The sequence below is a fragment of the Oreochromis niloticus genome, linkage group LG23, assembly GCF_001858045.2.
Source record: "Oreochromis niloticus isolate F11D_XX linkage group LG23, O_niloticus_UMD_NMBU, whole genome shotgun sequence".
NCBI lineage: Eukaryota > Metazoa > Chordata > Actinopteri > Cichliformes > Cichlidae > Oreochromis > Oreochromis niloticus.
In genome coordinates this window covers 17,560,497-17,587,077 of record NC_031986.2, presented here as the reverse complement: position 1 = coordinate 17,587,077, position 26,581 = coordinate 17,560,497, and the positions used below count along the sequence as shown (strand labels likewise).

General features: G+C 40.7%; 1 protein-coding gene across 1 annotated transcript; it reads left to right on the top strand.

Moving 5' to 3' along the window:
- The first annotated feature begins 331 nt into the window (after positions 1 to 331).
- On the top strand, positions 332 to 22,653 carry LOC100690921 (neuronal acetylcholine receptor subunit alpha-2). The gene is made up of 9 exons (XM_005452353.4): positions 332 to 450; positions 8,247 to 8,534; positions 15,649 to 15,800; positions 15,928 to 15,972; positions 16,071 to 16,180; positions 18,991 to 19,210; positions 20,596 to 21,098; positions 21,630 to 21,996; positions 22,131 to 22,653. The coding sequence occupies exons 2-9, from the start codon at positions 8,474 to 8,476 to the stop codon at positions 22,254 to 22,256; spliced, it is 1,584 nt and encodes a 527-aa protein (XP_005452410.1). The 5' UTR covers positions 332 to 450; positions 8,247 to 8,473; the 3' UTR covers positions 22,257 to 22,653.
- The last annotated feature ends 3,928 nt before the right edge of the window (positions 22,654 to 26,581 follow it).

Sequence of the window (26,581 nt, the reverse complement as noted above, 5' to 3'; positions counted from 1 at the left end):
ACAAAAAACTAACAGTAAATACAGCACTGTGCAAAAATGAGCCACTTCTCACATCAGTGTATTTTTCTAGGAAAATTTTTCTAGGATCCAAAGATCTTCTTTGGATGTTTCTGCCTTTTGTTCTGTTCTCTGTCAAGATGATCCCACACATTATGCTTCAATAATGTTGAAGTCCGGGCTCTGGGGAGGCCAATCCATGACTGATGATTGACAGTGTGTTTTTCTATCCAGGTATACTTTTACTGCATTGGCAGTGTGTTTGGGACCAGTGTCATGGTTTTTCCAATCAGATGCTTAAAAGATCTGAAGAAAGCCTGGAGAACTATTGCTCAAGAGCACAAATTGTGGACTTTAATCCTGGACCGCCAGGGCTTCTGCATCTTATCCACCGGAGCACTGGATCCTCATGGTTCCTTGTGCAGGTTATCCACAACTTGACTCCAGAGTGAGGTAAAGCAATGTTTTTAACTTCACAAGGGTAGTTTGAATCTAACTCAGTGTGGCCCCTTACCGAGGACCAATTGAGGAGACCAAGGGCAAAGTTACCTCTGACAACAGCACTTCTGGGATGCCTCTGGATGTGAGGTGTTTTGAGCATGCCCAAAAGCAGGAGCCCCTGGGGCAGACTGGCAGAGTGGGAACATTTTTAAAACAGCATAGAAATAGGAATATTGAGTTTTTCCTCACAAATGTAAGGTTTAAATGCCACACACAGTCCAATGGGCAAGCTTCAAAAAGAAACTACAACAGAGTGAGACCTCTTATTTGTTTCCTGCTCTCAGGCCCGGCTCAGCTGCTGCCGTTGTTGTGACAGGCTCTACGGAAACCCGGAGGGCTCAGGATAGAAAGACCGCAAAGTCTTAAAAGGGGTCAACAAATACCCTTATGCAACTCTTAATGACTTTAAAACAGTGACTGGCACTATTTCACAACAGGGCCTTTATATAAACAGGCTTTTGTTTATTTATATATAAATACTGAAACATATTTCATTTCTCATAATTTGCATTAAATAAAAATCCTGTAATATTAAAGTCTGTAGTCTGATTTATGGTATTGACTTAATTTTTCTTTGTTACTTTCATTTTATAAAACAAAAGAAAAACAGAAATATAAAAAAAAAATCTCAAAACACAAACCAATCGCCTCTGGCACCTAAAATATAAAGGGGAGGTTGAATAATAAGAAGTTTTAAATATCAAACAGCAACCATACATGTTATTTATCCTCCCAAATCAGATCCAATCTATACACATTTGAGTATCAGAAGATCAAAGTTGGAAATGTTTCCACAAACTGATAACAAATAACACTATCAATGTGTTTTATACAGATGTGTTCAAGGAAGATTTTTTTTCAGTTGGTGAAGTTTTTCATAAACTTTGAACTATGAGCTATAATTACAAAAAAATATTGTTGCCTGATATTTTGATGTATGAATAGAATAGAATAGCCTTTATTGTCATTGTACAGGGTACAACGAAATTGGAGTGCCACTCCCTTGGTGCAAAATACAATAATAAATATAAATGTAAAATATAGAAGGTACAATAAAACAATCGTAAGCACTCAAACAATAGTAAGTACGATATATATACAGGATAGCAGCATTAATATAATGACAGTATGAATAGCAGCATAATATAATGACAGTGACAGTATGATATAGCTAAGCAGGTTCAATTGTTTTTGTGTTTATTTACTACGGTGATAGCTCTGGGAAAGAAGCTATCCCTGAATCTGTTTGTCCTGGTTTTATGTGACCTGTACCGTCGGCCTGACGGTAATAGTTCAAACAGATGATTGCTGGGGTGAGAATGGTCCTTGATGATATTGCCAGCTCTGCTGAGGTACCGAAAGTTTGCAATGACCTCCAGGCTGGGCAGAGAGCAGCCAGTGATCTTCTGGGCTGTGTTAATGACCCTCTGCAGTACTTTCCTGTCTGCAGCTGAGCACCCTGCATACCATGTTGTTATGCCGTACGTTAGGATGCTCTCTATGGTGGCTCTGTAGAATGTCACCAGCAGCCTCTCCTCCAGGTTGTTCCTCCTGAGCACTCTCAGAAAGTGGAGACGCTGCTGGGCCTTTTTTACCACCGCCGTATTTGCAGTCCAGGAGAGATCATCAGAGATCTGCACGCCCAGAAACCTCATGGAGTGTACCCTCTCCACACGGTTCCCGTGAATGTAAAGTGGGGCCGGGTCTGCTCTGCCCTTCCTGAAGTCGAAGATAAGTTCTTTAGTTTTCGTGGTGTTCAGTTGGAGGTTATTAACTGAACACCACTCAGTCAGTCTGTTGACCTCATCTCTGTAGTCCGACTCATCCCCCCTTGAGGATGAGTATGTTTTGGTTTGTTTGGTTTTCAGTATTTAAATGTGTCACTTGAAGAGAATAAGCAAGATAAAAGATTAATGTAGCTTCTGGGTCGTAAAAGTGAAGCCAATGTGGAAGTGCCTTAAACTGTTATTCATACTCATGTCCAGCAAGAGGGCAAATCCTGTGGTTGCAGAAAGACTTGTGGTTGTTTGAAAGCTACATTTACTGCATAATTTATGATGTACACCTTTCTAGTACTGGTTTGGACCCTTTTTGCCTCGTGAGCTGTCTCATTTCTTAATGGCACAGATTCAAAAAAGTTGCTGGAAACATCTCTCGTTGATTTTTGTTCCATGTTGACATGGCAGCATCACACAATTGCTGCAGATTTGTTGGCTGCACACCCACGATGAGAATCTCCTGTTCCACCATATCCCAAAGGTGAGGACCTTTGGGATATGGTGTTGGATTGAGATCTAACAGTGATCATGTGAATGTTGCAGCAGAAATTAAAATTCATCAGTTTAGACAACGTTTTTCAAATCTTCAAATTTTGGTGAGTTGGTGTAAACTGTAGCCTCAGTTTTGCTATTTTTAACTGACAGAAGTGGGAACTGGTGTGGTCTTCTGCCGCTGTTGAGATGCTCTTCTGTATACCTTTGGTTGAGTGGGATTTTTTGTGTTACTGTTGGCTTCGAATCAGCTTGAAGCAGTCTGGCCATTCTCCTTCGACCTCAGCAAGACATTTTTCCTGGGTGAACTGTTGCTCACTGGATATTTTCTCTTTTTCAGTCCATTCTCTGTAAACTCTAAAGGTTGCGTGGGGAAAATCAGCAGAAAATCAGCAGTTTCTAAAACAGTCCGACCAACAACAATGCCAAATTCAAAGTTACTTAAATCAACTTTCAATCCCATTTGGATGCTTAGCTGCCATGTGATTGGCTGATTAGATAATTGCGTTAAGAGCAGTTGAACAGGTGAGGTGTACCTAATAAAGTGGCCGATGAATGTGTGGGAAAACAGCCATCAGCTCATTCATTCTGTGACCTCAGCAAACGTTTTCTTGCTGACTTTACTTGCTCAGTCGCTAGTTTCAAATCTCACTGAATAAATCATGAAGCTCATTTTGTAAGTTACGATCATTATTAGATTATCCTGGCTGTAGCGTCCTCAGTTCCACTCATCACATCCAGATTCAAAATACACTCAGCTCGAGGTTTCATAACAGGAATTCACTAACCAGAGAGTGACATCACAGTGGTTAGGTCCATCTTTGACACTGTTGAGGGCTAAAAGGCAGGTCAAACTGTTTCTTATTTTTAGTTTTTGTTGGGAGCAAAGTTCAACTCCTTGTTATTATTATGTTATAAATGTACACGTTGGCATTTCTAGTGTGGCCTGGTGTCAACACACAAACTTCTGGACTACCTAGAAATGAAATGACTTCTGAGGCCTTTGGATGTAGCAGCTCCAGAGATGCTCATTCATCTGTCACCCCTCTGCAGTCAGCACAGTCATACTTAAGATTTAAAGTCCTCCAGCTCTCCAGTTCACTTCTCTCCTTCCCCTGGTGTCGTTTCCACTCACCGAGTAAGGTGGCACTAAAATCAGCACTTTAATCTGCTGATTCAGGCACTTTGCATGTCTGACTTCCAACCTCAGACATCACTTCATACAAAATAGAGAAATAGAGTCAAGGGATGCTATCGTGCACCGCCTGATTGAAGTTGAGAGACTATTGACCTTGATGGAGTGTGTGTGTGTGTGTGTGTGTGTGTGTGTGTGTGTGTGTGTGTGTGTGTGTGTGTGTGTGTGTGTGTTTGGCCTCAGCAGACACTTATAATCTAACTCTGATCTTGGGAAAAGTGCTTACTTTCTGACCTCTTTCCCTTAAAGGGAATATTAACAGGAGCTTTATGAAGAGGATTCAACTTGGATTTAATACCATCAAGGAGCTAAAAAAGGAGCAATTTTTATAGGTTGTCATATCTATAGTACTTTTCTAAGCTCCACAACACAGGTTCTTTGATTTTTCAGCCTACCAGTACGTGACCAAATTGCAGTATTGTTTGATCTGATTATACTGTTGGCAAACTGGTTTACTTAAGAAAACTACAAAATCGGGGCCAGTATAAAAATTAGCCAGACATTTGTTCATGTCCTCTTTAATGTTCTCTTTTTTGCACAAGTCGAGGAGCATTTCAGGACACATTTCACTGTGTGTTGTACTCATATAACTATACATGTGACAAACAAAGAATCTTGAATCTTGAATCTTGAATCCTGCTCTACTACATACAGTCTTACCTCACTGTGTCCATTCTTGAAACATCCCTCTGACATTAATGTGAAGATAATAAGTGAGTGAACTGTTTAAAAGACAGCATATAATCCTACAAAATACAGTCCTAATCAAAAGTTTAAGACCACTTGAAAAATGGCAAAATGGTTGGATCTTAAAAAGGTTCCAAGTAGAGCTTAAACATCAACAAAACGAAATGGTAGTGAGACAAAACAATTGTTTTGAGCATGCAATTTATTGCAAACAACGCTTAAACTGAAACAGGCTGTTTTACAGCTGATCAATAGGACCACATGCCTTTAAAAGGCCAAATCTGTGCAAAAATGTGGATTCAATGTCATTTTCTGTCAGGTAGTCACACTGTCATGACGTTCTGATGGCAAAGTCAAAAAAGCGTTCCCTTTTTGAACATGGTCGGGTTGTTGAACTGCATAAGCAGGGTCCCTCGCAGCGTGCCATGGCTGCTGAGGTGGGATGCAGTAAGACAGTCATTTGGAATTTCTTAAATGATCCTGAGGGTTATGAACAAAAAAGTCAAGTGGAAGACCCAAAAACATTTCACCAGCACTGAGCCGGAGGATCCAATTGGCTGTCCGTCAAGACACTGGACGATCCTTGAGCCAAATTAAGGCCGTTACTGGTGCTGACTGCAGCCCCATAACCATCAGATGGCATCTGAGCCTGAAGGGCTTCAAAAACAAAAAACATCTTCAAAGGCCTCGTCTCCTTGAACGCCACAGAACTGACCGTTTGGACTGTTTGGACACAAGACACTGAAAGGTGGAAGACAGTTTTATTTTCTGATGAGAAAAATGTAACCATGATGGTCCTGATGGTTTCCAGTGTTACTGGCATGACAAGCAGATCCCACCTGTGATGTTTTTTACGCGCCATAGTAGGTGCTTTTTCCTGTAAAACAGCCTGTTTCAGTTTAAGTGTTGTTTTCAATAAATTGCATGCTCAAAAAAATGTTTTGTCTCACTCCCATTTCTTCTTGTTGCATGTTGAAGCTCTACCTGGAACCTTGTTAAGATCCAACCATGGAAAATATTGTTTTTTGCCATTTTTCAAGTGGTCTTAAACCTTTGATTGGGACTGTATCTAAACACAGCACTGTGCTGGAAAAATGCTCTCACATTTCTATATGTTACTAGAAAAATGAGAGGAAGGTATTGAGATTTATTGAAACATGAGGAAACACATGGAAATCCAGCATATAAGGTAAAAAAAACAAAACAGTTTGTATAATTCTAACAAGCCTGAAAGTCAGTATTTGCCGTGACCACCTTTATTCTTCAGCACAGTCTCTTAGACAGCTGTCTTGTAATTTCTTTAAGTCGTCTTCAGGAATAGTTCTCCAGGCTTTTTGAAGGACGTTCAAAGCTCTTCTTTGGATGTTTCTGACTTTTGCTCTGTTCTCTGTCAAATATTTTAAAAATATGAACAAATGAGAGGTAGCTTAAGAGTTTTGCACAGCATTGCATATGGTAACAGTGAGAGAATAAAATTTGTTTTTCCAACTTAAGTACTACTTAAAATGAGGGAAGTCAATGATAAGTGGATAATCAGCGCTATGTGATGTCAGTGAACAATGATATGTTTTAGCACCATGGACAGCTGCAGCATCTCTACTATTCTTTACTGCTTGAAAAACAATACCAGGCTGGAAGAAATAAAGGATCTTTTATACTAAGTATTTACATTGCATGTACATTTTTCCTACCTGGAGTTGTGTGGCATAAAATTGTGATAAAAAATAGGAAATATTTGCTTATAGCAGCTTTCATACTGAGGAAATGATGAGGAGTTGGAGAGAGCAGAGCAAATGACTGAAAGCTAGTAATTATTGAAGAAATCCTAATGCTGTGATTCCTGCAGGCTACTCTCAGACTGCAAGAAAAAGAGTGAAGATGGGGACATCCAAAACTACATGAAAAATGAGAATAACGCCCTAAAGACTTTCAAGATTTTAAATTAAAATTTCCTATGTTATTGTTACCTGGACATATATTGCTATAATCTCACTCCAAATTAACATTTAAATGGAACAAAATTTCCTTAAACATGAATATGATTTACAGATGGGGGTTTGCCTATCAGCATTACACCTTCAGCAAATTAAAAGTTTTTATTAACTTACTCATGAGATGATTAAAAAAGCCTCGCAGACTTAATATCACATTTTTAGCAGCGACTTGCTAATTAATTCAGAGGGTATGCCTCACAGTCGGAACAATTACGTAACGCAATGATGAAAGATGCAATATCTCCCGGGTTATTACATCTTTAGGTTGCAGAGGTGGGAAATAAATACCATAAATAAATGTCTTTATGTAGTATGTAAAGAAGTAGTGAAAGTGGTTAAACCTGGGCTATAGTTTTCTACTCTGTCCAACATATCCTAGAGTCTGAATCTTTTGAAGTCCAGGTAAGTAGAACTGTAACAAACACATAAGACTGGAAAATAATCTGTGGTTACTACTGTAACCCCAGTTCCACCCCCAGTGGGTGCTTCCCATACTGAGAGACTGAATGAGGTTTGAAATACAACTCCAAATCTTTATTGAGCTATTCAGTAGTCACACAATAGGTAGACAGGCAGCCTGGCAAACGGAGTGGGTAAAGCCCATGAAAAGGAAGATTCTCATCTTGGATGTGCAGCTGGCAAATCTGCAACAACTGTGTGATGCTATCATACATGTTTTTGTCCTGGCTCCCTTCCCTCACCTGTGAGGATGCAGATTGTTTCCCCTCCCTCAGCCTAGTTCTAGTGGAGACTTTGTCCTGTTAAAAGGGAGTTTTTCCTTCCCACTGTTGCCAAGTGCTTCCTCTCACAGGGTCATGTGATTTCAGAGTTTACTATGTAGTTTACTATCAAGTTTCCAGCACCTTGGTAAAGGTGCCACAAAGAATTATGGCAGTTCTTAAGGCAAACTGGGTCCAAACCAGTACTTGCACGGTATCTCTCGTTAACAAAGTTGCCCATGAGGGCATATGCTTTAGAGCCTTTTGGCAGATTTTATTATTGCTCTTGGACAGAGTTAAGCTACAGTGTTTAGTTGATTGCTAGCTTTATATTTAGCATTAGTTTAGCTAATGCTAAATGTGAGGTTACAAGGTTAAATAAATATAAATCTGTGATGACAGCACAATATAATGCTGCGGGGAAATTGCTTTTAAAGAGCCTATTTATGTTGTTACCAACCTTTTAAGCATTTCTTCATCAACATTGGCTGGTGAGTAAACCAGATTTGCAGGCTCCTTGAATGCCTGCAAACCTCACAGCTTCCTACTGGTTAATAGTTGGTCACATGCTTTAAGCTGACATATGGTGCCAGAAATTGATGGAAATGAACCCATAGCAAACTGCAGGATGGCAACAGTGATTTAAAGTGGATTTATAGACCCCACAGCCAGAAGTTGTGTGACTTACTTCTCAAGAGACATACTTTTATATTTCCAGCATCCATTGGGCTTTTTCTTGTTCTTGGTAGTATTTTATTACCACCATCAGTATTTAGATCAAAATAATTTAATTAAAATTTAGTCAAAATTTGAAATAATTTACTGGGAATTATTAGGGATGATTAAATTAACCAGATGATATCCCGCCCTCTCATTAGTACAGACCTGAAGCAGGATTATTGTGGAGATGTAAGACCGATTAATCAAGTCCAATGGGAGCTTGATACCTCAGCGGTGATGTGCACTGGGAGGCTGTGACTGGGATCCCTGCAGCTGTGTGGAGAGGAGTGTGACAGTGTGGAGATGAGCGCTGGGAAAACAAAGCTGGGAACCTCGGAGTGAAGCTGATCTTCGTGTGAACGCTGCTGGGATCCCTTTGTAGCGCTTCAAATGGGGCGCAAACGAGACCTGACGCCGCTCTGCTGCTGCTGCTGGATCCTCATCAACTCCGGTAAGAGAGGCGGCGAAAGTGATTGATGGGATTTATACGGTAAAAATCAGCCGTGACTTCCCTGGAGCTTTTAGTCATCTCATGCGGATTTCCTGACTTTATAACTTTGTTGCCTCCCTTTTACTTAAAGGAATCAGTGACTATGTGAGACTTGGGGTACTTTTTCTTTCCCGTTTTGACATGATACATTTATAAAGCGGTGTTGCTAATTAATCGAGTAAAGGAAGGCTGTTAATAATCATATCGCATATTCCTGCAATGTTCTGACAGTGCAAAAAAATATTTGAAACTTTTAGTCCTTTATTGCTGGCTCGTATTGAAGGTCAATAGTCATTTATTCACATTCACATTTATTATTGCTATGAATAATGCACTGAAGTAGCATTTTAAAGGTGTTTTATACTATCTGTGTTGGGGCATCTACACAAAGGGCTATGCTGACTTTAAGTAATTTGATTATATGTAATTTTTTCCATGTAATTTTGCTACACAAGTAAAATGTGAAACATTAAATTTAATGGAATTTACTTAATTGCTATACTTTTAATTGGTACTGTTTTAAAAATATATATATATTTCTCTTTTTTTGAGTGTATATTCATAATGACTTCATTTAAAAATTAACATCCTGCAGAGTCAGGACTGAGCTTAAATCCAGATTTAGTACACAGCAGACCCAAACAGCACTGCAAAAGTTCAGTTAGTCTCCACTCATTTAGATGTGTATTATGTGATGAACAGGTGAAGTGAAAATTATGTGTTTTTTTGACGCTGGCACAGCACAGGAAGCTTTTTGAGGCAAAAAACGATCAGATCTGTGATGCTGTCACTTTAAAAACACTTCTAATTATCCAGGTTTTAATGCAAAAATGTGTAAAACAGTGTTCAGTGATCTGTTTTTGTGTGTGGAGCGGAGCAGGCATTTGTGAGCACTCAAAATTCTGAACACATTTTGGACATTTGTGACTATTTTCATACCAATTTCTCTCAAAAGGTATCAGCTGGGGTTTTTAAAAGTGAAAAACCAAAAACTAACATGCATATATGCACAAACTATCTGGAATTAATGACTGCTTTCAGGGTATTTCAAGAGGGATGGACGAATGTTTCCCCTGTTGCAAAAGTGGTAATAAGGCATTATTTGTACTCTCCTGTGAAAGGTTAAGAGTTGTTAACCCCCCTTCTTCTGTTCCTGTAAGTCTTTTTAGGTGCTTAAAATTACACCCTAGTTTCAGAAACTGATGTGGTAGAACAGTGGGAAATTAGTGTGACAGAGCGTTAGGAGTCAGGAGTCAGGGCTAATCGGAAGAGTTTAGGTGAGTAGGAGAAAATAGACAAAGCTGTTTATCTGGTGCTGGGGTGGAGCTGAGAACAGCATATAAGCTGCAGCAGGGGTGGGCGAGCTGGCGCACCTGAAATGAAGCATGGAGAGAATAGAAGGGAAGGGGGTGAGAGAGAAAGAGAAGTTCCTGCTAAAGTGGCAGAAGCTGAGGCATGGGAGACAAATTAACCTGAACCCTAGACCCCTTACAGTGAGGCGATCATGTGGCTCTGTTAAACTTCATGCAGTTGAATGACCATTGATCACCCACAGCAAAGGCAATGATTCTGAGAAACCTTAGTTGACACAAAACTACGCATTTACCTTTTATTTTGGACCATTTGATGGACAAAACTGCCTACGATACTCAAGTAAATAAGTCCCCAGTTAATAAAACAGGCTCGAAATGTTGGCTTTTTACTCTTAGTAAATTAGGACAGGTAAAACCCCTGCTTTGTGGTAGTGACACTGCCCCCATGGGCTGGGCATAAGGAGTCACTGAGTGTGAAAATGATACAAGTCATATGTCACAGGAAGAAGAAATGTTGAGGATACCTGAAGCACTGGCAGTCTCAGAAATGTGCTATACAAATACAGCTGTATTGTATTGTATATGCAGATAGTACTTTCTAAAACTTTAAGAACTTTAAGATTTCTTTTTAGACCTTTTAGATGCAGAATTTTAAGAAATCATGCAAAGATTATATAAAATGTTTGTCCTTGAAATAGAAATGGGAAGTATTCATTTTGTATTTCTCTCATGGTTTTGGTAGTGATCACTTGTGATCCTCAAATTAGTGCCTACATTTGGTTAAAATCTGAAAACCTGTCTTTCCAGGCTTTTAATAGACTTTAATTCAAACTCATCTCAATGATTTCCGATTCATGTTAAACCACTGAGTGATTTGCCTGCTGATTAAAGGTCTAATATCTTTCTAGATGTTTGACTGCTGAATAGTATAAATTTGGTTGAAAAGAGTTTTATTTTAAATATGCATGTTGATTGTCAGCTTTTGTTAAGAAATGGTGGTGATCAAATTCTATTTTTTAATTTTCAACCAATCTGTTTTTAGATGGGTTTTCACTCTTTAAACAAATCTCAGTGTTTGACATTTGTGACAAAGTTTTCTGTAATATCCCAGCCACATGGAGACCGGGATATTAGATATCCCTACTAGATTCGAACTGGAGTAGTTTCTCAAAAATAAAGAAAAAAGAACAAAAAGAAAGATCGATTGTGAGCCTTCTGATAGGTCCACCAAAAATGTCTGCCAAAAATGTCTGCAGAGCTACTTCAGTGTCCTGAGTAATCACAACATCTTCGGCTTAGCCTGTGACATCCATAAAGAGCAGGCCCCTATTCAAGAAAACTGGCTTTAGTAACCCAGACATGAGGAAAACTCAGGTTTTTTAGAAACTAACTTAAATAGTCAGACCTTACCAAACGCGGAGTTCCTTTTTGTGTCCTCCCCACCTGCTGCACCTGAGGCTGGATATACTCGGAGTTGACAGGATTTAGTTCGCCCATCCAAGTTCCTTATCAACTTTATTGTTTCTGCTTTAGCTGCCAAAAACTTAAACCTCATGGGACCGTTTTCTGCCAATATGGCTTCCATTTCATCACCTTTGTCCGCTTCTTGGCCACAGCCTACTCATGTCACCATCATCTTTTTGGGGTACGCTTCACCAAAGTTAGTTAGCTTCTCTGTTTTCCCTTTTTCCTCTGATTGTTTGGCCACAGGTTGTCATCAGAAAGTAGAGCAGACCAACATGGTGCCAAAAATGTCTGCAGAACCAGCAATATCTGTCATTGAGACAGAAAAAACAAAATTATAGATGTTAAAGGAAAAGTTCAACATTTCTTCTAAGCTGGTTGCTGTTACTGTCATGTTAACACTTTGCAAAAATGGGATTTGGATTTGGCATTTAGTCAGAGGCCTGCAACGTGAAGCAGGATTTGGTCTGTGGAGGAATCCTTCAACGTTTGCACTCTTAGGAGGATTTTTTAAAATAGCATTGGAAGTCTTTGTGTTTCCTTAAGTCCTTGACACAACTTTATTCTGTGATTCAGTTTTATTAAATTGTTTAATTTTTATTGAAATGAATGTGGTCCATTTTTATTTGTGAAATAAATATGAACTTTAAGCCTATCCTTCTATTTTTGTTCCAGTACATAAGACTCAAACAGCACGATCACTCAGTGTACAGTTTCAGAAGCTTTAATAAATAAAACTTAAAATTATATAGCTTAAATAAAACCGTATATTTTCTTAAAAGCTGAATGTCAAAAAAACGGGTAAGGACCTTCTTCTCAAAACACACGGAGGACGTCCTGAATATCAAAGTCAAGTAATTTTTCACAACAGGGTCGGGTAAGGCTTCTGGAATTTCCTTCTCCAAGGCCAGATGTTTTCTGCTTTTTTCTGCGAGATAACATTTTCCCCAAATGTCTTGGGGATCATCAAGATGTATTTGGGTAAATGTGAGATGAGACTTGATGAATTTGTTTGATCTGAAATGTGAAAGTGTGACAAATATCAACAACTAAAGAAATCAGGAATTGAGCAAATACTTTTTCTCAGCACTGCAGATGGCTATCCTAACTGAAAGTTACCTCTGTGTACTCTTCTGGTTGTTATTTTTTATTATAAGACCTGTGAGTAAAAACCATCGAGGACTTGTAGTGATTCTAATGATCCAACCGTAAAGTGAAGCACGCTTGTTTACAAAGCTGCACACCCAGCGACACGTTTAAAAGGTGCATTTTAATTAGTGCATTTGGTGTGAAAAAGTAACGGATTATAGACTTAACATAATCTTAAGTATTCAGGCAAAAAAGGATCAACTCATCCTTCAGAAAAACTGAAGCTCACTGATAATTCTCCACACAAATTAGCTTAAACCTGAATCATGTCCTAAATGAGACACAGCAGCCGGGGTCTTTATGCTAAATCCAGGGACACAAACTGCTGCGGAATCCAACAACATAACTGTTTGTCCTCCACTGGCACAGCCTTACCTGAGACATCATTTTGCCAGTTATAAATAGCCAATGTAATCAGAAAAACTGGCATCACATTTGCACAGTTTGTGCTGTTGGCTCGCCGTTTCTTGCTCTGGCTAATCCTAAATTGCTCGCTGGCGATGCCAGATGGCTCGCCAGAGTTCAAAGCTGAGACAGAGAGTGAGGGAGGGAGTGCTTTCTTGATGCGAGCTGAACAGAAAAGCAAGATAGTTACCATCAGTGTTCATTTATCCTGCAAGAGAAATCACATCTGATACAGAAAGGTCAAACACCGAGAATTAAAGAGTTTTATTTCAAGCGTGAAAGGACTCCGCCAATGAGTTATGAACGCTGGAAAACCACACTCAGTGTTTTACACTAACTTCAATTATCTCTAATGGTTTGTGTGTAAAATCAAATTAAATCCAAGTGTAGTAGATCACATCCTAATCTTTGAAATTTTATGAACAATAAAATTCAGGTAATAGCTTTTCCTCCAGAGATTGGGTACAGCATCTCTCTCAACTGTAATGACTTTGGTTTAAGCGAAGTATGAGTGAAAATGCAGACTGGTCCTTTAAAAAGGCTGGAGGGGGAGAAAAGTGAGGAGATAAATCAGGAACACCTATGACCCATGGGGGAAGAGGAAGGTCTTCAGAGAGGAGGAACGTGAAGTGAAAGTGCTGAAGAGTGCAGATATTTAAATGTTTCTTTCAGTTTCTACACAGCAAAAGTGCAGTGAACAAGACAGTGATCAGTGAAGAAACTATTTCCTGTTAATGACAAGCTTTAAAGAGTATAAGAGCTATAAAGAGCTTTTGGTGCTTTCTGGTCAGTAGGACGTGTCTGTGGTGATCATGACCACAACAAACCGAAGTCTTGTGATCTCTGTAGTGCTTGAAACAGCTTACATGGGATTTATGGTCCTGTATGTGTATTTATTTTGCCTCATGTAGAGAGAAACTGCAGCGCAGTGCAGAAATGCAGCTCTCCAAAGAGCAAAAAGGATGATAGCACTGTGTGCAAATAGAAGGGTAGAGGTCAAAGCCATTATTTCTAGCAGGCTGTAAACGTGTTCTTTTCTGCTGTAACATTGGTAACCAAGGTATGCAGAAGACCATCTCTGAACAAACTACACATGAAACCACGAAGCAGCAAAAGACCACACCACACTGAGGCTACAGTTCTCATGGCCTCACCAAAACTGGTATTGAACCCCGATCCTTTTTTCCCCATGACAGAACAGAGAAAACCGACTCATAGTGTGTTAAAACATTTATATTTCTTTTTATTCAATCATCTTCCAGAAGAGAGAGACCCCTGCACAGCTCAAACGCCAGTTGCAAGAGCTCTCTAACATTAGAATCATAAGCTGTGTCTTATATGGTGTTATTTTGGTACTTTACACGTCACACAGGCTCGAACATTGCTTATATGGAAAGTCCCTCTTTTCTGGGTCTTATCTATTAATATACCTGTGCACTAAAACTTCCTGTTTTTCAGTCTGGCTGAGCACTTATTTGTGAGTCAAAGGTGGCCTTGCTCTACAAGCCTTCATTATTAAAGTACATAAAACAATATAATAGGAAAATAAGGATACTAAGGATATTGATTTCCTGACACTGGACAATAGAAGATTGGAAAAATGTTACTCAGATTGTAGGGTCAGAATCAGACATACGCAACGTAAAAGGATGGCTCCATCGTGCCTTGTATGAGCAGTTCCGGCTGCTGGTGGTGTTATAGTGTGGGGGAAATTTTCTTTGCACAATTTGGGCTCCTTAGTACCAACTATGCATGCATTAAACACCACAGCCTGCCTGAGTGTTGTTGTTGTTTCCAGCACCTTGTTCACATTTTCCTCATAGAATATAAAGTTTACTTGCACTCGCTTTAATAATATTATGATGCATATAATCATGATGAGATCTGCATTACATAGATAATAATAATTTATTATATGTTTTTATGTGAAAGAAGGAAATGGGACAAAGTGAAAGACCTACAATATGAAGGATTCTGGTGGGAGGCGTCATTTTTTTTGTCTTTGCTTAATTTTTTTTGCAGAATTGCACATATGGTTGAAAAGTCTTGAATGCTTTGTGTTCATTTACTTTTTGGAGTTTCTAATAAATTGCTTGCGCCTGACCTGACAACACTGTACGGTCTTGAGCATAAAACCTGTTTTGATATGTTATCGTGAGATCAGAGGTTCTGAATTTAGTTTGAAAACCAGCTTTTGGGTTCAGAGTTTTGAGAAAAAGGACAGAAACTTTCCAGAAATGTGTCTTAGATTTTGAAAAGTGAAAATCAGACTCTCTCGATAAAAAGCATGAAGGACACCAAGTTCTTCAAAGTAGGAAAATACGTCACCAAATCTTTAACTGGTCCTTTATTGACAGGAATAGTTATTGAAGCAAGTGTGGGTGTTCACAGACCTAAACTCCGGACCAGGTTATGTCTGCAGCATATGCTACCATTGATTTTCATCAAGGATCACCTCTGAAGTTACTCAAAGTCCACTTTCTGGCACAGGCCTCTGTGTGTGTGTGTGATTGACTTTTGCCTGTATAAATGTGTTTTAGTGAGTGAGAGCTTCCTTAGAGATTTGCAAGAAGGTAAAATGAGACCTGCAAAATGCATCAAACTGGATGAAAACTATTTAAGGTTTCATGACATGAACGACTGATTACATAAGCTGGCTCAGACAAAGGAAGCACTTTCAAACTATTGCAGGATGATAGTCTGAACCCAACAGTGTTGCTGATCTGTCTCTGCCTCTCCGTCAGTGCTCTCTGAGGACTGGGATCGTGTTCACACTGAGGACGAGCTCTTCAGGAGTTTGTTTAGAGGCTACAGCAAGTGGACTCGACCGGCGAAGAACGTCACAGACGTGGTCATCGTCAAGTTTGGCCTGTCCATCGCCCAGCTTATAGATGTGGTAGGAAATTTAACCATACCTTCAAAGCTTTAAAAAATATTCCCCCTTTCTGTTTTGCGCCGTTGCACCTACTAATGCGTTAAATGCATGGCTCACTTGCTGTGTCCACTTCATTTACAAAAAACAGGATGAGAAAAATCAGATGATGACAACCAATGTGTGGCTGAAACAGGTGGGTGAAACCAAAAAGTGGGTCTGAATGTTAATTAAATATAATTTAAATGTGTTTTGTGTCCTAAAATGACTTAAAAAATGTGTATTCATTGAAAGGAATGGACGGATTACAAGCTGCAGTGGAGTCCCTCCGACTTCAACAATGTGACGTCCATCAGAGTCCCTTCTGAACTCATCTGGGTGCCCGACATTGTGCTGTACAACAAGTAAAAACCACACACATGATTCACGAGTCCACCCTCCTCCTCGTCCTCCTTCATCCTTTCAAACTCATCTTAAAATTCATTGAGAGTAGCAGAGAAGCAATGACATCAGTCTGTCCCAGGAGGCCTGTACTGTGAAGCAGGATTTGGGGGCTTAGCGAGGTAACCCCAGGTTAAACCCAGGGCTTTCAGCGTTACAGTGGTGCTCTTTACATCTTACCAGATTGCATCGCCACGGTAACTTGCGCTGCACGCCCAACCTTCTTAGGCACAAGTTATGTTTGAAATGAGAGGTTTGCAAGTGCAAAACCACCTTCTACTGACCGGTAAGTTCTCTGGAGGACAGCATGTCTGTTCCTGAAAGATTCCTCTGACCTCAATGAGCAGATAACAGAATAAACATTTCAAGAGACAGCCTATGATCCTAAAAAAAATCCAAATACAGTTTTTTCCCCTCATTTCTTTATATTCTATTGGGAAAACAGGGTACCGAGCAACACATAAATACTAAAATATTTTGTACTAATAACAAATAGTATTTCTGCTTCTAGTGCCTAAATAATTATAGTTACAGCTTTCTTGTCATGTCTTTAAGTAGTCTTCAGGAATAGTTCTCCAGGTTTCTTGAAGGACATTCAAAGCTCTTCTTTGGATGTTTCTGCCTTTTGTTCTGGTCTCTGTCAACATGATCCCACACTGCTTCAATAATGTTGAGGTCCGGGCTCTGGGGAGGCCAATCCATGACTGACAGTGCTCCACTGTGTGTTTTTCTATCCAGGTATGATTTTACTGCATTGGCAGTGTGTTTGGGATCAATGTCATGCTGAAAAAGGAAAAATGTTATCAGTTAAACATTTTTCAGATACTACTATGTGGTAGATCAAAATCTGAAGGTACTTTTCTGAGTTCATAATTCATTCATTTTGACAAGGTCCCCAACACCACTGGCTGAAATGCAGCCTGAAACCATGACAGAGCCTCCACCGTGTTTTAGAGATGCCTGTAGACCCCTCTTGTTGTACCTCTCTCCTGACCTCCTCTGTATGTATATACTGATGATGAACCAAAGCAGAACCAAACATTTCAAATTCATCACTCCAGCAGACCGTTTGCCACAGCTCTTGTTTAATTTTCATACCTCAGCCTTTTCTCCCTGTTTTCCTTCACTAAGAATGGCTTCTGACAGCCACACTTCCACCGAGACCATTTCTGATGAGGATTTAGTGAACAGTAGATGCATCAGCTGAAGGCCCTGGTGCATCTCTCAGGTCCTGTGTCAGGTCTTTGCTGGATTTTTTTCCTGTTTCTTAAGGACATGACTTTCAGATAGTGTTCATCTGCTGAAAATATGTCTGTCTAATTGTATTTTTTGGGTCAACTAAATAAATTGATGTGTTTTTGTGACAGGCTGCTAGTACAGTGCCTAAAGATACAATTTAAAATCTTTGCTAAGTTGTCTTTTATATGTGTAGACACAACACTGGTTCATCAATTTTAGGAGGAGCTTTAGAAAGTTTGGAGAAATATTGTTCAACACCTCTTTAAACATGACAAGAAAGTCTAGCTCCTGAGATACAAAATATAGAGATTTTTGCACAGGCCAATAATTCTGGATAATCTGACAGGCTGCAATATAGAAACTGCCAAATAAACACAATTAGGGTAAATCTTAAATTCACTTTGATCAATTTAGTACAGCCCATAATCTTAATTTAGGACATTTTTTATATATAAAAACGTATTCCCTCTGTGCAATGCACCAACATCATAAGAAACAGACTGAAGGTTTAAAACAAATAAATGGACATTTACATGCTCTGTGCCACTTCTCAGCCATGTGGATTATTTGTTTTCGTCGTTATGATTTGTGGGATGGTATTATCTCCTTTAATAACAGGTGTTCCAGATTATCCTCTCCTAAAGATAATAAAGGAAGCACTGAAGCATTGTCCTTCGTATTTACAGAGCCCGACCTGTTCTTACAATGCTTCCCATGCAGATATTTCAGGATCATTTCACTAAGTTTGAACCTTCCTGAAAAACTTGACTATTCAGCTACAACTCTTGAGTTTTCAACCACTGTCATGTGACCCCTATCCAAAGAGCAAATGAAGCCAGATAAAGATCTCTATAAACCCTGCAAAAACATCTGGGGGTAAATAAGGATTATTAACTATTATTTTATTTGGATTTAAAATATTGAGTCATGTTCACAGCAGATGCTCAAGGACACACATACTGTTCCTGAACAGAGACGACTTTTTGTAGGTGGACCTGGATATTATCTGTAGTGATCAATTAGCTGCTTGATCCATAACACGGTCCTCCTTCATTGAAGAGCGAAAGAGGAGCTGAGGTCACTTACATGGAGCCAAACAACTCGATGGTATTTTCTGCATTTTCCTGCATATCAATTGGCGATGCATGCAAATTATGCTGTTGAATAAATGACCCTGATTCTGTTGCGGATGCACGACGATGTTGCATCACACAGTTTTAGTTGAGTTTCCAGCCCTCGGGGCTCGGGGGAGTATTAAAATTGGTCTGGATGGAGATGAAACTCTCTCCGCTTTCAGTGAAAATGAGCTTGCATCAGTGTCGTTTACATTCAGCTATCAATTATTAAGCATAGCTCGTGTAAATGGGCATAGCTCCAGGTTTATTGATTCACCTTCTGAGGTTAAAAACTAATGAAATTAAAACTTTTTACCCGAATAACAACTCCGCTGTGAGGTCCTTCTTTTCTTTCTTGTCAGTTTTCACTCCTCTTTACCCATTTTTCCTTCCCCTGTCTTTCTCTTTTCTCGTTAAAGTGCTGATGGGGAGTTCGCCGTCACCCACATGACCAAGGCACAGCTGTTTTACACCGGTCGTGTCCGCTGGGTACCGCCCGCCATCTACAAGTCCTCCTGCTCCATCGACGTCACTTTCTTCCCCTTTGACCAGCAGAGCTGCAAGATGAAGTTCGGATCCTGGACGTACGACCGCGCCAAGATCGACCTGGAGCCATTTGAGAACACCGTGGACCTGAAGGTGGGAACACGTGGGTGGAGGTTGCTCTGCTTCCCCTCCCCCTCTGCATTCCTCCCTCATACTCTCTTGTGATTTCCTTCCTAACACCTGCTGCACCTCTTTACCTCCTCTTATCTGCTCTTCACATGTGTTTTGTTTTACATAAGAATGCCCGCCAAACTCTCAGGCTGCTCATATTTTAATTAACAAAGTATTTCCCAGCGTCATGTTTCACTGCAGCAAAAGGTTCTGGAAAAATTCACAGAATAGTTTTGTAAGAGAAAGAAAAACCGCAAATCCTGGGGAGATTTCTGAGTTGTAAAACGTGAGGTTTCTTTAACTCTTTACCCCTTGGACACCTACTAGGAGGAACCCTTGAAGCTCTTCTCTGAGCTTGGGTTGAAAACATGGAAACTTTTATAATGGTCTGCAAACTACATCTTAACTGATATACTGAGGTGCTAAAAGGTGTCATTAAGGCTACAGGGGAGGTCATCAAATGTTGTCTTTATAGGGAAAGAGTTAATATGGTGTGATTTTGAAGCACAGAAGTAAGTTTGTTTCTTCAATTTGTCTCCACATGTCTGCATTTGAGTTCTCTATCCTGCAACACTTGGAGACTACGCTGTAACAAAGGACAAAGGACAGCACGATTTATACTCACAGATACACAAAGGGGTAATTAGGGGCATGAGGCACAGCTGGGGAAAACGAGGAACAGGTAACATGAATGAGACAGGGGAAGTAAAACTAACTGCAACACACAGGAGACAAATGACTATCAAAAGAAAAGAGGAAAGAACAATAAACAATAATCGTTGTCGGGCATTATTCTCTCCAGTGTCTTCATGACATGTAAGGTCAGAGCAGCTGGCCTGTGGTCGTGGGAAGTAGTTGGGTGAGACACTTTTGTGGACAGGGACAAGACAGAATGTCCTTTAGAGAGTCAGGAGCTTCTGCAGTTTAAAACTCAGGTTGAGGATAAGACACAGCTGAGCAGCACAACTTTGGGGCCGATGCCATCAGGACCAGCCGCTCTGCCAGAGTAGAGTCAAGACAACTCTTTCCTGACTTTTTCAGTTGAGAGGGACATGGAGGTGCAAGCTGTAGGTGCAAAGACAAGGGAAGGGGACAATGTTCATGAGATGAACTGTATGCTGGGGAAGGATGACCAGCAGGAGGAGGTGTGTAAAGCCAGGTGAAGTTTTAGTTGTTGGTACTCTTCACATTCCACTCCAGCAAGTCCCTGCTTTGTTTGCGTCCTGTGCAGATTCTCAGTCCAACCCCTCCTTGTTGTTATTCTGTTATTTCCTGGCTTTCTCCTGTAACAGGCTTTCCCCCTGCTGCTTTAACTTTAAACTCCCTCTGCACGATGTCAGTGTGGCTAAAAAGAGTCTGACTTCTAGGACTACTGGGAGAGTGGAGAATGGGCAATCGTCAACGCTGTAGGAACCTACAACACCAAGAAATACGACTGCTGTCACGAGATCTACCCCGACATCACCTACTACTTCGTGATCCGCCGCCTGCCGTTGTTCTACACCATCAACCTCATCATCCCCTGCCTGCTCATCTCCTGCCTGACCGTCCTGGTCTTCTACCTGCCATCAGACTGCGGCGAGAAGATCACGCTGTGCATCTCCGTGCTGCTGTCGCTCACCGTCTTCCTGCTGCTCATCACCGAGATCATCCCATCCACATCGCTAGTCATCCCGCTGATTGGGGAGTACCTGCTCTTCACTATGATCTTTGTCACGCTCTCAATCATCATCACCGTGTTTGTTTTGAATGTGCACCACCGATCATCAGAGACTCACACCATGCCCCGGTGGGTTCGGAGGCTCTTCCTGTCTGTGGTGCCGCGCTGGCTCTGCATGAAGCGCCCGCATCATGGACTCAGGCCTGCAAGGTGAGGCAGCCTCTATGACCATTAGAGGCACTGCAGGTTTTTATAGAGTCATAAATAGCTTAGTCTAGTTGACTTCTACGTGGTCAAATGTGTATGAGTTGAAGCTTAGGATTGGCTAATTCAATCCAATTGATTAGCTCTTGACTGAGTTGGTGCGGTAATCCACACAGGAAACCACAAAATCTCTGCACAGGTTTATTATTTTCATCATATGCTTGAACCATTTGGCTGATTTTAATACACATTGCAGATAGATAACTTAGCAGCCCCACCATACATCAGCAGCCTCCAAACTCTTCTTCTTCTTTTTGTTGTTTAATTGTGTTTGGCAGACAGCTTCTAGGCGTTTTACCACCACCTACTGGCAGTAGAAGTATATTGATAATTTGAGGTAGTTGTAAAAATAAGGAAAATATATAATTTAAGGTGATAGTTGTAATCATTTGTTTTTCTGTTTTATAGTTTCACAATGTTTTGCTTGTCGTTACAATGTTATTGTAATTTTTCAACAAACCCATCTACCTTTCTTAGGCGACACCACCTGAGTGATAAACTCCTCCCTCTCCGGACTCCGGGCCCCTCCCACAGCATCTGGATCACTCAGGAGTCCGATGTGGATGCTGGAGATGAAATTAACCACTGGGACTTTCATGGTTACTCAAACATGGAGCATTTGGAGAGGTTTGGGTCCCCGTCTTGTCTTTCTGCTCGGTCTCTGGGCTATACACTCCTACCCCAGACACGGTCCACTGTCAGGTTAGAGTGGGATACGCCTCCTGTGGAGTGTGGTTCGACCCAGAACCAGTGGGACTCTTCTTTGTCTCCTGCTGTCATATCCGCCCTGGAGGGAGTAACGTACATCGCCGAACACCTAAGAGCAGAAGATGCAGACTTTTCGGCAAGTATTGGATTTTTTTGGTTATAGATTTGCGGTCAAAAGTTTACATCAGGGGTGTCAAACATAAGACAGCCTGGGTTTTACATATTTCTCCAAGTTTACCGGCTCATTTTTGGTTTTATGTCTTCTCTCAGGTGAAAGAGGACTGGAAGTATGTGGCCATGGTCGTAGACCGGATCTTCCTGTGGATGTTCATCATAGTGTGTCTGCTGGGGACCGTTGGACTCTTTCTGCCTCCGTGGCTCTCTGGGATGATTTAAAACCAAGACTAGATGTTAAAAACAATAATATGTTATATAAAAAAGTGGAAGAGCATGGTTAACTTTTAAATTTGTTGCAACAGACGAGTCTAGGAAACTTATTTCATGGAGGACGAAAAGTACAAAAATTAATAATAAAGAGAAATTAATTATTAATGCAAATATTCATAAAATGAAATGGCCTTAATGTATAAAATGGGATATACTGATAATGTGTTTTATTTGCTTGTGTCTTATTTATTCTCCATTGTATCTGTAATTTTCTTCACTCTCACATCTGCATATGTGGTTCTGTTTGTCTGTCTGTCTGGTTGTTAACAGTTTTTAAATTTTGGGTGATGGTAGATAACAAAAACAACTTGAGCTAAATTACATTTTGGTGAAATCTGGTCAAAGTCACACTAAATGTGAAAATCAGTAAAAACATTATACTACCCACAATTTTTTTTATTGATCGTCTTCAAACTTCACAATAATATACTAGGCTGTGGGGACATAAGTAGTGCCCAAGGTCAAAGTTCACCTTGAGAAAAAAATTCAAGAAACCATGTCGAGTAACATGTCATATGGAAGGGCATAGAGAGAGCTGTGCAAAACACTTTTATTTTTTTCTGCTCCAATCATGTGGGAAAAGATAATAAATTACAATATTTTATATGCAATGCTTCATCAGTAGAAGGTCAGCGTCACGGAAATTAGAAACATTTGACATGAATACATTGGTTAAAAAAGGAAAGCACTGAATTCTGTTGCATTGAAGTTCTACTTCATGGTCATCTGCCTCTATCTCACCCTATTCCCACCCTATCCTTTTCTGATAATGGAGTTAAAGCTGTAACATTGCAACACTGATACCAACCAAAAAACCTGAAGGTTATTTCAAGTTATAGTAAGTCAGTTTTTCATTGACTTGAAGTGGTAGCCTACAGAAATCCAGCTTTGTGCACACCACCCAACAAGTCTGACAGACAAGTTTCATTAGCCAGTACGGGGATTGAACCCATGACCTTGGCATTATTAGCACCATGTCTAACCATCTGAGCTAACCGGCCTTCGCAAACATGGGCACACACCATATTTTTGAAGATTTAAATCCATTTGTGTGATCACATTGCATTCCTAAATTATCTCAACAACTACTTTAGTCGCTTTGAGAAACTCAACAGCACAGCAGCAGCAAAAAACACCCTAAGGCATGATGAGCAGGTGCTATGTCTGGACCCAGCTAACATTTGCTGGGCTCTGAAGAGAATCACCTCAAGAAAGGGAACAAGCACTGAAACAAGGTCTGCGCTCAAGAGATGTGCAGACCATCTGACACGCCCCTCACGGAGATATTCATCTATATTCATCCATCTCTCTGTGCCGGGCTGTTGTGTCAGCATGGTATAAAATCTCAGCGATCACTCAGTAGCACTTACACCCACAAAAATGAAACGCTTTGAGAGACAGGATCACAGAACCTCCGTTGTACCCTGTCACAAACCGTTCCACTGATAACGCTGTATCCACTGCTCTTCGATTAACCCTGGAAGACCTGGAGAAGGAAAATGCACAGGTCTGAAAGGTCTTCGTTGACTTTAGCTCAGCCTTCAACACGATAATACCTCAGCATCTGATCACCAAACTAGGCCAAGTTGGACTGAATCGCCCCCCTGGAAAACTGGACACTGGCCTCAATTTGAGCAGACAGGACATAAGAAATCAAGCACCATTTCATTATGTACAGGCTCTACAAAGGGGCATGTCACGAATCCCCCCTGCTTTCACCATGATGACCCACCTCTGTGGTGAAAAGTTCAGTAATAACTACATCACAAATTACGTGGCTGACACAACAGTGGAGCATCTCATCAAAGACAGCAATGACAGAGAGTACAGGAGGAGGTGAGACTTTTTGCAGAATGGTGCAACAACCTGTTTTTTTTTTTTTTTTTTTTTTTTTTTCTTTTTAAAGATCTGGTGTTCAAAACCAGCCCATGCACAGCCCGATCTACATTACAGACATTGCTGTGGGGATTGTGGAGCATGTGACCAACAATCTAACCTGGAGCCTGCACATCTCCTCACTAGCTCCTGCATTTTCCCAGGAGGTTAAAAATAACTTATCTTAACCCATCTGTCATCACCACTTTCTACTGAGGCACCACATAGAGTGTGCAGCACACTGTCTGTGTCTCTGTGGTATGAGAGTAGCAGTGTCTCAGACCGAAAGGCAGCTTGCTGAGAAGATTGTTGGGGTCTTACTGCCACCTGTTGGGGGCTTAGTGCAACAACGCTGCCTGACAAGGCCAAAAAGGATCACGAGGGACATCACTCATCCCCGTCACAGACTATTCTCCTGCCTTCAGGCAAAAAGTATCACAGCATGGAAATCAGAGCAATAACAGCTTGACAGTTAATTTCAAATGCACATCGTAAACGGATGGACAGCACAATAGCTGAGCACATGTAAGCCATACAGATTGTTTTTGTATATATTGTTTTTTTTAATTTAATGTTCTTATTCAGTGCTATACCATCTTTTTTTATTACTTTATTTCATTATTCATTGTGTAACAGAAAGTTACACGATAGTCTTTTAATGAGGTTCTATTCTGATAGTGAGATTTTTTTGTGTTTTTGTGTGTTCAAAATGGCAATAAAGGAATCCAGACCTTTGTCACCATTGGATTTATAGCTACACCAGTAACTAAAAGGAACAGTACGTAATAGTGGAAGAGGATGCTCTGGAAACTTTTAGGAAATGAAGTGATGTTCTCACTGTTTCTCAAGTGTAGGTCACTCTGAGGTACACTATATTGCCAAAAGTATTCACTGAGCCATCCAAATCACTCAGTTCAGGTGTTCAAATCACTTCCATGTTTAAAATCAAGCACCTACACGTGCCTAGGCATAGCACAAAGTGGTAGGGCATGATGCTCATAGAGGTCGCCAACGTTCTGCAGAGTCAATCACTACAGACCTTCAAACTTCACGTGGCCTTCAGATTAGCTCAAGAATAGAGAGCTTCTTGGAATAGGTTTCCATGGAAACAGCTGCATCCAAGCTTTGCATCATCAAGCGCGATGCAAAGCGTCGGATGCAGAGGTGTAAAGCACTGCACAACTGGACTCTAGCACAATGGAGATGTATTCTCCGGAGTGATCAATCACATTTCCCCATCTGACAATCCGATGGACCAGTCTGGGTTTGGTGGTTGCCAGTGGACCAGTATTTGTCTGACTGCGTTGTGCCAAGTGTAAAGTTTGGTGGAGGGAGGGGGGGGGGTTATGGTGTGGGGTTGTTTCTCAGCAGTTGGGCTCGGCCTCTTAGTTCCAGTGAAAGGAACTCTTAATGCTTCAGCATACCAAGACATTTTGGACAATTTCAGGCTCCCAACTTAGTGGGAACAGTTTGACGATGGCCCCTTCATGTTCTAACATGGCTGTGCACCAGTCCACAAAACAAGGTCCATAAAGACATGGATCAGTGAGTTTGGTGTGGAAGACTATCCTGTGCAGAGTCCTCACTTTAACCTGACAGAACACCTTTGAGATGAATCAGAGTGGAGACTGTGAGCCAGGCTTTCTCATCCGACATCAGTCTGTGACCTCACAAATGTGCTTCTAGAGGAAAATTCCCCCAAACACTCCTAAATATTGCGGAAAGTCTTCCCGAAAGAGTTGAAGTTGTACTAACTGCAAAGGGAGGGCTGACATCATATCAAACCCTATGGATTAAAAAAGGGATGTCATCCAGTTTAAATGTCTGTAAAGGCGGACAAGTGAATGCTTTTGGCAATAGAATGTATTAAATGTATTAGTAAAACCAAAGAGCTGGTGGTAGACTTCCGCAGGCACAAACATCCTCCACTGCAACCACTAAACATTCAAGGCATGGACATTGAGGCTGTGGACAGCTACAATAAACTGGACTGGACTCATAATTCAGATGCCCTCTACAAGAAAGGGCAGAGCAGGCTGTACCTGCTGCGGAGACTCGGGTCCTTTGGAGTGAAGGGCCTACTCCTGAAGACCTTCTATGACTTTGTGGTGGCCTCAGCCATCTTTTACTGTGTGGTCTGCTGGGGCGGCAGCATCTCTGCTGGGGACAGGAAGAGACTGAACAGGCTTATCCGGAGGGCCAGCTCTGTTCTCGAATGCCCTCTGGACTCAGTGGAGGTGGTGAGTGACAGAAGAACAGTGGCTAAGCTGTCATCCCTGTTGGACATTGTGTACAGTATCTTATTCTTATTATCTTATTCTAGTCCAGTGTTTTTTCTTAATTTTTGCTGCTGTAACTTTGCACCGTCTACTTTCTGCTGTAACAAAACAAATTTCTCA